A 10241-nucleotide genomic window follows, 5' to 3' on the forward strand; every position below is an offset into this window, starting at 1 on the left:
TAGACTTTTGCAATATCATTTTGTAGTTTCTTTGAATACATGGTGTAAAAAAAAATATCTAAATTATGTTCATATAGTTTTGTTTTTAAATTATGTCTCAATCTTAAAATTCTAGGTGATGCAAAACTTTTGGCCACAGCTGTAGCATACAGTAGCTACAACCCTAACCCTTTCAGAATGTATCTTTGCATCGACACGATTTATAGAGTTCTGCTTGGTGTTTTTGTAATTTCTTGAATTAAATAATAACATACCTTTGGAATTCACATTCGCATCCACATGCACGTCACATTGCTGTGGCCCGTGCAGTGGTAAGGTACTTTGCATGTTGTTTGTAGTGGTGGTTTCTGAATTCCCTTCTTCGTTATGCACTGCCTGGTAATCAGCTGTTTTCCTGCCTGTGGAACATATTACAAAAAGTCTTTCACTCAGGCAAAGAAAAAAAAAAGATATTTTAAATATTAACATTGAATAATATTTGCTGATACTGAGATTTATTCTGTTGGTGTGCTTCATATTTTTTAAACTTAACATAAAATATATCAAGTATATTTCTGATCTAGCCTAAGTTTATTACATATCTTTATGTTTGATAATATCCGTATGAAGACCCAGCTGTGCTACATGACTTCTTGTTGTGGCACTAGTTTGCAGGCCTGAATGTGTTTAAGAAAATACTGTTGCATTAAAACAGCTGTACAAAATGTCAAAGACAACAAGGTTTGCCTAACATTTTCAGATATTGGTTGACTTGATAAGGACGTGTTGGGTTCTCATAGTCAGCACCTTCATGTTACACAACAGAAAATTGAAGTATTCCTACCTTGTGACTGTGCATAAGATTTATAACACCACACTATCAGTCCTGCCAGTAATGGCAGTACTGCCGGAAACACCAGTATCGGTACCAATATATGGGAACGTCTACCTAAAAATAAATACAAGTAAAATAATTAGTAATTAATCAAACAATACAAATAGCAGTTTAAAGTGCTTATAAAACAGACTGCGTCAGATCTGGAGCTTTTAGAGACTAAAACACCTCAAAGGCACCTGGGTCACACCTGTGAAAGCCCCTGTGGTTACTGTAGCACCCCACCAATCTGAATCAAAATAAGCAATAACCCCCGTTCTTCACAAGGACCTCAAAATCCAAAGCAAGGCCTGAGGAACTGACATATCATCATGATGGAAGGCCTTTTTTTACATCTGCTGTTTTCCTGCCTGTGGAACATATTACAAAAAGTTTTTCACTCAGGAGTCATTTTAAAGATTTCTTTTTTATGAATGAAACTTTATTTAAAAGGTCAACTTGGGAGGGATCTGAAACATGACAGTTATCTTGACTAATGCATTCTTGTTGTTTAGAATCATTTTCAGTTTTGATAATTCTGTATATTCAACAGCAATCTTTATAAGTGTGAATTAAGCACTGTTCAGTTTTCTTTCATCTGGAATTCTATGAGAAAATCGATGTGCAAGAAGCGGTGTGGGAAGAGTCGTTTACTGATATACCGCTCATCAACTGGATAAGACGACCAGTGTGAGAGATTTTAAATGAGCATGAGCCACTCAAGAGGGCCATGCACTGTAGTCAAACAGTTCACAGCAACGATGAAACTAAGTTACGGGAGTGAAAATGACTTTAATACATCATGGTAGGTCTACAAAGTCACAAAAACCTACTTAAAGTCAAGACACAAAAGAAAAATCAATGACACATAGAGCCCATAATCAGCAGAATGCACAGAACAAAGAATATAATAAATAAGACATATCTATTTGTTAATGTGGGCTGAAGGATAAGCATTGGCAGGAGGTTCAAAGCAACTCCCAAATACGATCTTTAAAACCAGAGTGTGACAGGGTGGTGCAAGGGATGAGGCCCAGAGAAAGACTGCAGTTCAAACAAAATAATTTTATTAAATAAAAGGCACAAAATAAACAGGCACGAGGGCCAAACAAAAAGGGTTCTTAAACACAAACAATAAACACAAAGTAAAACTTACAGAAATAAGCTTCCAGGCTCAGCTTCCAGGCTGAGCTATGCCTTCACTGGAATGCAAAAATTCAAAAAACAGCACACAAAGACAAACCCCAGCAAGCAACACAAAATACCAGCTTGCTTCCTCAGCTACCTCTCCCTAATGAGGAGCTGAGGCCTCCTTTTATGTCAGGTGGCTGGGTGCCAATTGATTATTAATTACTCCAATCAACCCCCAGTCACCTGACACAATAAACCTGGACAGGGAGGAGAATTTAACCCCATCCCTGCCAATATTTACAAGCAGCAGACTCCGCCCCCCCCTTTGAACCCAAGCCCTCCCCCAAGAGTCCCCTTATGTCCCTCGGGTGGGCTATTTCAGTGGGCGGTGGTGGGCGGGGTTGATGTCGGAACCCCCAAGCCTTCTTCAATGGCGGGGGCCCCGGACCTTCAAAGCACGCGGACGCTGGCAGGGAACCTGGACCCTCAGCAGGACCAGCACTGGTGGCACCTCTGGTGGCGGAGATGGGAACGGCGGCCCGTTTCCCGCTGGTGGCAGGAACATTGGTCCGTCTCCCTCTGGTGGCGGAGGTAGGAACGGCGGCACATCTCCCTCTGGTGGTGGAGGCGGGAACGGCGGCACATCTCCCTCTGGTGGTGGAGGCGGGAACGGCGGCACATCTCCCTCTGGTGGCAGAGGCGGGAACGGCGGCCCGTCTCCCTCTGGTGGCGGACCCTCGGGAAGAGCAGGTGATGGCTGTGGCCATTCTAGCGGCCTCTGAGGTCAGGCTGGCGCCTCCTGCCGTCGCAGTCGGGTGCGCCTCCACTGAGCTCCTCAGCAGCATGTGCAAGGGCTGCTGAAGGGTGTCAGCCTTCTCTCCTTCCGGTTCTCTGGTCCATGGCTCCTCCACTTCCAGTTCTCTGGTCCGTGGCTCCTCCCCTCCTAGCTCTTGGTCTGTGGCTCCTCCCCTTCTGGCTCTTGGGTACATGGCTTCTCCCCTTTTTTGACCCTCGGGTCTGTGGCTCCTCCCCTTCTGACTATCCGGTCCGTGGCTCCTCCCCCTCTGACTCTCGGGACGGCAGCTCTACCCCCTCTGGCTCTTGGGATGGCAGTTCCACCTCCTTTGGCTCTTGGGATGGCAGCTCCACCCCCTCTGGCTCTCAGGACGGCAGCTCCACCCCCTCTGGCTCTCGGGACGACAGCTCCACCCCCTCTGGCTCTCAGGACGGCAGCTCCACTCGCTCTGGCTCTCGGGACGGCAGCTCCACCCCCTCTGGCTCTCGGGACGGCAGCTCCACCCCCTCTGGCTCTCAGGACGGCAGCTCCACCCCCTCTGACTCTCGGGACGGCAGCTCCACCCCCTCTGGCTCTCGGGACGGCAGCTCCACCCCCTCTGGCTCTCGGGACGGCAGCTCCACCCCCTCTGGCTCTCGAACGACTGGGGCCTCTCCCATGTCTTCGGCCAGATACCCTAAAACCATCAGGGCAATTTCTTGGATGGACGCCGGGTGGTGTTGCTTTTCCCTTTCATCCCACCTCCCCCCATCTCGGCACCACAGGGCGTTGATTGCTAGGGGGAGGTCATTGAAGAGGTCCCCCTCTGGGTGTACCAACCAGTCCCAAAGCACAGTCCAGCGGTGGTCCTCCTTCCCACACCAGGAACACCAGGGAAAAAAGCTGGCTGAGTCCTCCGGCTCACAAAAAAAAAATTCACTATTCATCCTGCAACTGGGTGGTTGAAGGCATTCGGCCTGCGGCCTCGTGCCTCACAACGCACACAGGGCGTGCGGTAAGAATTGTCTTAACGAACACCCTGTCGTGGGTCATTTCTTACATACTGAACACTTGACTTGGCATGTTTTACATTCATAAAAGTATTACAGAAAGGTTGGGCCCACAATAAGGTCCTGCACCGAGGCCCATCTTTCTCTTAGTTACCATATTTGCTCGAGTATAAGTCAAGAATTTAAACCCAAAACACAATCCTGAAGTTGGGGAGGGTCAACTAGTACACATATAAACCGATCTATAATTTATAGTAAAAGCCTATATTTACTGATTGCGATGACCGGCAGCAGCATGAACACTATGGAGGGGCATAATAATAATAATAATAATAATAATAATAATAATAATAATAATAATGTTACCTTTTCTATTGTGACCCTGCAGCATAGTGCTTCTGTGGGAAACAGCAGCACCTCCATTGCTGTGGGCAAATCCTTGTTGCCCTCGTTGCCAGAGCAAATGCTTCTAATTTCTCTCAAATCAAAACGCAAACATCTCAAGATTTGGCGAAAAAGATTCACTGACATTGTCTATATATAAAAAAATGAATCCCAGGTTTGTTTACATCCAGGAGCTGTCACGTAAAACACAGACGCAGTTTCACTGAATTACAGCCAGACCACACCACCCCCCACATTCCACTGAAATACATACTTCCGTGTGGGCTAGGAAGGAAGTGTGGGTGGGGCTTGTATACTAAAATAATACTATTGTAGGCTATACAAAAAAACGAAAAATAAACACGTACTGTATTGTAATACGCGTCAAAATGACGTGTCTGGTGGTTCTAGGTAGAAGTGCTTATAACATTTTTATTTTTGCAAATCTGCCGCTCAAACTCCATAAGGATATCTAATACATATATTTACGTAAAAAAAATGTATACCAGAATCTCGCCCTCACAATGGGGGGGGGTTGACTTTTACACAAGGTCGACTTTTACTCGAGGAAATACGGTAAACTAAGGCCTAAGCTTAGCTATATTTCTAAATTGATAAAAGGAGAATCTATAGCTCTAAAATCTGATGATGTAAGCAAAGCAGAGACAGTATTGGGTTTAACAGACTGAGAGAGTTTTGAATCTGTATCTAAGAAAGTGCACCACATGATGTCAGAAAATGCTACCCAAGGCTGACATATGAATGAAAAACAGCAAGGCACCCAAAACTACAACACAAAACTTTGATGATGAAGAATCTCCCATTGGTTCATCTACTGACCTGGAACAAAGCAGTTTTTAACACGGTCACTTCTCTCTTCACTCTTGAGGTTGCTGAAAATGCATGTGTACTCTATGTTATGGTCTTCTTTTGAAAATGTCAGATATTTTCCCTCATTCGCCACACGAAGCACCTGGTTCTCATGACCTTCCCATCGGTAGTGGTCACCCAGGCTCTCATCTCCCTCACAGATTAGAGTGACATTAGAATCGGTGACACTGCAGGTTACAGTCGGTTTGGAAACAGGTCCTGTGGAGGAGTGGATTTTATATTATAATTATTTGTCATCAAATAACACTCAATCTTATATAACACACTTTATTGTCGTCAAATACATACAAGTATTTTATATGGGAACATAATGGGAATGGACAGCTATTAAATAGAAAATGAATAGTGTAAATTGATCTAGATTAATGAATCAACATATATTTTTTTCTATGTTAGACTTTGAGGTGGATACACAAAGCTGTAGATTTGTGTGCACCATAATACAATTATACAGAACTGGGCTTGATCTTGTTTTCCATTGTGTAATACCTGGTTATTACTCTTAGCTACATCACCTCTCAGCTACATTAGACAGACATTATACAGCAAGATTCCGATTCACTCAGTTTGTGCTAAAGATGGTCCTTCAGTTTCAACACAATTGGATAAGCAGTTTTCTAAATATACGTCAAAATGTAAATGAGACGAGCAGACAGACAGGTGTACAGAAAAACAGCCTCCATTTTACCCAATATACTGGTCCTTACAAAGCTGCATCACTGGAGGACTAATGTCCTTCCGGGTATAAAGCTATGGCCAAAAGTTTTAGGATTGAAACATAATTAAAATTATATGAACATAATTTCAATCTTTTATTTAACATCATGTAATCAAAGAAACTGCCAAATGATATCTCAAAAGTCTACTGGAAACCATAATAATAGTACAGTATTTCATGTTAGATTTTGAAATGTCATTTTTTTTTTAATTTGTCAGTTTTTCTTTAAGTATATGGAAAACTACAAAGCAGTATGTAATTCAATATGTTAACGCAACATTATTCAGCAGGTTTCATTCAACTTTATGAAGAAAAATGAGTTAATTCTATAGGGTGATGCAAAACGTTTGGCCATAGCTGTATAACACTGGTGTTGATGTACAATATGTATTGGAAGGTTTACACCCAAGAGGAGGTATACCCACCTCCACTATAATTACCAGCCTGAATATGCATCCCACACAGGGGACAATAAGATGACTATGACCCCTGTGTAATAATAAGAGTCTGGTGGAGGAATAATCAGTGAAAGCTTTGCATATAGTGTTCTATACCTCAAAATATGTTTCAAATATAAATGATATCTTGGTGCTATGGATCATTTTGCCCAAGACACCAGGGTACATTTATCATTTTACATTTAATTAAATAAACAAAACAAACAAACAAACAAAATAAAACTTACTGTACACTTTTAGTTTGAATTCACGTTCCTGCAGCTTGCCTCGAATTTGTAGTTCTGCTTTGTACAATCCATCCCGCCGATCTGTAATATTATTCATTTTCAGACACCCACTTGTAATGTTTAATTTTGTTTGTTCCTTGAAATCACCATAATATGTTATGATTTTAAATAAATCATATTCTGCAACTTTATTGTTGCCCAACTTCCATGTAATTTCTTCCAATTTGCCATCCAAGACTGGACATAAAACAATGTCTTCATTCTGTAAGCCATCTATGTTTTGGGGTTCACCTAAAACAAACAAAGAAACGAATAAATACATAAACAATCAAGCACGTGCTACATACAACCTGATGTGTTGTCTTGAACACCCTTTTGTAATGTGCTGATCAATTTAAATAAACTCATAATAAAGCTTTCACCACCCAAGGAAATGCCACTTCTTTTCAGGGGTAATCGTGGATAACCACGGATACAATACAGGCTGATTTACCAATGATGTAAATTACTGATGAATACTTAAGAGCTATAGGTAAAAGTAAGCATAGTGTGGAACCAATACAAATACCGTAAACTAGGGACAGTAAAAAAAACAAAGAAAAAAAAAAAACACATGATCCCAATAAAAGGAAATTTTAGTGCATCAACAAATTTAAGAACAATTGTTCCAGGTTTAGATTTACCTGTCTGCAGGCAGGCTGTTTGGTTAAAAACACCAATAGCCAAGCATGTGACTATTTTATCGAAAACAAATCACAAAATTAATTAAGTTCATTAATTTATGTAATGATTGATATTTGGATTAAAAAGAACAAAGGTATTTTAAGTTTAATATATTTGGGATTCCTATTCTACACAACTACCAGGGATCTAGCTTTTCAGGACGTTTCCAGGGGCTAGGTTGTGCAGCTCGCTGATTCACGCCCTGGTAATAGGAAATTAATTTAAAAAATAAAGAAACAAAGAAAATAAGTATGTATATATGTATGTGTGTGTGTGTGTGTGTGTGTGTGTGTGTGTGTGTATATATGTGTGTGTGTGTGTGTGTGTGTGTGTTACAAATTGTGTGTATAGTAAGCAGCAGAAATATTTTCCAGAAATGTATGTGTCAATTGCCACGAACTGAAAGCAGCGTACTAACTGGGGATGATCCCGTGGTTAGTACGCAAGTTAAATACCAATTGCAACGAACTTGGCGGCTGAAGTTAGTCCCCAGCTGCCTACTAAAAAAGGTCTCAATTGCAACGAACCCAAAAAATAACAGCTGCTGCCCTCTAGAGGATACTAAGTACGGAACTAACTTAGTCTCATTTGCTATGGACTAAGAATTTTGGTATCGTACTAAGTGGAATATTGGAAGACGTGTGAAAGCTCCAGAAAGTACTGGCAGTTTATGTTTGCTGAAATAATAACGTGTGCATATATATATATCTATATATATATAGATATATATATAGATAGATAGATAGATAGATAGATAGATAGATAGATAGATAGATAGATATATATATATATATATATATATATATATATATATATATATATGTCGTCACTATATTTGAAGCATCTGCTGCCTGTACGGATATAGTAATAGTAAAATAAAATTACATTACATTACGACTACAATAGGGGAGTAGGGACACAGTGGGTAGAATGTGAGTTAAGTGTTATTTTACATAGTAGGACCTGGGGGCACACTGAAAAATAAAATAAACAGTGCTCTTTTCAGGGTGTTTTTAGAAGTGATTATCTATGATACTTCTTCGGAATACCACCCCTTCCCTATTTTGTACTTGTTGTGGTCCAATGAGAATGGTGTCGTATGTTGAGTGTCAAAATTAAACCAGCTTTGCTAGTTTATTTCATGGCATTGCACTTGGTTGAGTATTTTATAGGCAGTCCGTGTGCCCTGATATGGAGTATTTTACCATGCATATATCTTAAATAAAAAATAAAAAAAAATTGTTACGTGCACACATATAAATATATGTTAGAGACGAATTAATATGTATGTATAAATGTCGGCCTATTTGTAGCATTGTAAAAAATGATTATTAGCACATAATATCGTAAAATACATACATTACTGGTACAAATATTTCAAATGTTCTGATTCAGAGCCATCCCGCCTTGCGCCGTGTCTGGCTCCTTGTAAAAGGATAAAGCGGTTCTGATAATGAAAGAATGATTCAGAGCCCCCTTCAGTTCCTGTTTGGTAACAACAACAACGATTCCTTAGTACCGTAAGCTGGGGATCAGCTAGTCTCAAACTTTGTTCCGCTTGTTTTTCCGATGTAATTGGTACTAACTTAGTACGCAGCTGTGGATGATCCCGAGATAGCACCGTACTAGCTAGTACGCAACTTACGCAGCTCCGTACTAACTCTGCAACTTGCAATTGATCCATTATGACAGTGTGACAAAATATTATTATCATTGGACGGTTTCGGAATAAGCTTTTACTTTGAATTCATTCGTACTGTTTGATAAGACGTTTTTCGTTTCTTATCAATGTGTATTTCACCGCTCGCTGTATTGTATTGGAGTTGTAAATATCTCGGTGTGAAGAGGCTTTCCGCTTGAAACAGGAAAGCCATCCATTATAAGTGTCTGATCTACTGCCAGTAAAAAAAACCCTAGACTGCTGACAGACAGTAATTTAACATCAGACCAGAAGAGAAAACGAAAAGCGCAACTGCCAAATCAGCCGAAAAGAAAACTCCTTACACTGGTGCCTTAAAGTTATTGGAATTATTATGACATATTTTACGACTACATATACTTACTATAATTTCACAACTAGCCTATATTTATTTGTACATTTGCCAGTCGCTTTAAGAATAGTAGTACATGATTTCGACTCCGGTTAACTTGATTGTAACTAATTAGACAGTGACATCTTTTTATTTTTTTAAGGGCCACGCCTAAAGCTTCCGTTTCCTTCCTCTCCAAACACGCGTTTGAGTTCTATTTTAATGACATGGTCAGGAAGAATTTAACTAGAGATTCGAATGTTTACGACTACACAAAATGTGCAACAACAAGCTGTCTTAATTAGTAACCAGTAAAGAGACGTCGGTACAGTAGAAAAATATCAACTTACCTGTTATGTGCTGCGCCAGTAGCATGCAGAGGCTGACATGTAATACAGTTCTTCTGAGCATTTTTGTGTATTTATTAATATAAACATTTATATTTATGGCACTGTGCAGCCGATTATTTACTCCTGTTCACTTGATCTTTCGAGGGCAAAATGGTAAGTGATATAAAATGGTCGACGACAAATGTGAAAGTGAAAATGAAATTAACACACTGTCCTCGCGTGTTATTGGTTATTATTGTACATTAGTATATTTTAGTTTAGACAATGCGCATCATTCAAAATATAAAACCTGGATCTTATAACCTAAATGAAAAATACAAATATCTACAACATCACATACATACTGGATTGGCATCTACTGTTTTATTTATTTTATTTTTAGTTGCTCTTTAGTGCCCTCTTGCGACCAACCCCGACAATAAATAAGAAACGTGTTTCTGTTATCTGTGTGTGTGTGTGTTACTGTCAGGTCGTGGTATCACATATCCTTCCCTTTGTTTTAATGTACTATTAATTGTAACAGAGGCAGCGCCGCGGAGCAGGGTGAAACAGGTGGGGGCGTTGAGGTAGTCTGTCGTCGGTTCCTCTGGTCATCCTCCTTCAAAAATAGAGATATGTACTGAATATGACGTACTGAAAGAAACTTGCTAAGTTCAATAACAAACGTTTTGAAAGAAGTCTTTCTCAGTAT

General features: G+C 40.2%; 1 protein-coding gene across 2 annotated transcripts in view; it reads right to left on the minus strand.

The window, feature by feature from the left end:
• The window catches only part of LOC117406987 (uncharacterized), a 28614-nt gene extending 18687 nt beyond the window's left edge, over positions 1–9927 (minus strand). For both annotated transcript variants that reach the window (XM_059029104.1, XM_059029103.1), the window contains exons 1-5: positions 9551–9927; positions 6448–6738; positions 4994–5242; positions 824–928; positions 255–398 (exon numbers count right to left, since the gene is read on the minus strand). In XM_059029104.1, the coding sequence (XP_058885087.1) occupies positions 255–398; positions 824–928; positions 4994–5242; positions 6448–6738; positions 9551–9611 (850 nt within the window). In that variant the 5' untranslated portion in view covers positions 9612–9927. The remainder of the gene's footprint in view (positions 1–254; positions 399–823; positions 929–4993; positions 5243–6447; positions 6739–9550) is intronic.
• Between the last annotated feature and the right edge of the window lie 314 nt (positions 9928–10241).

This window comes from Acipenser ruthenus, chromosome 8 (assembly GCF_902713425.1).
Source record: "Acipenser ruthenus chromosome 8, fAciRut3.2 maternal haplotype, whole genome shotgun sequence".
NCBI classification, from domain to species: domain Eukaryota; kingdom Metazoa; phylum Chordata; class Actinopteri; order Acipenseriformes; family Acipenseridae; genus Acipenser; species Acipenser ruthenus.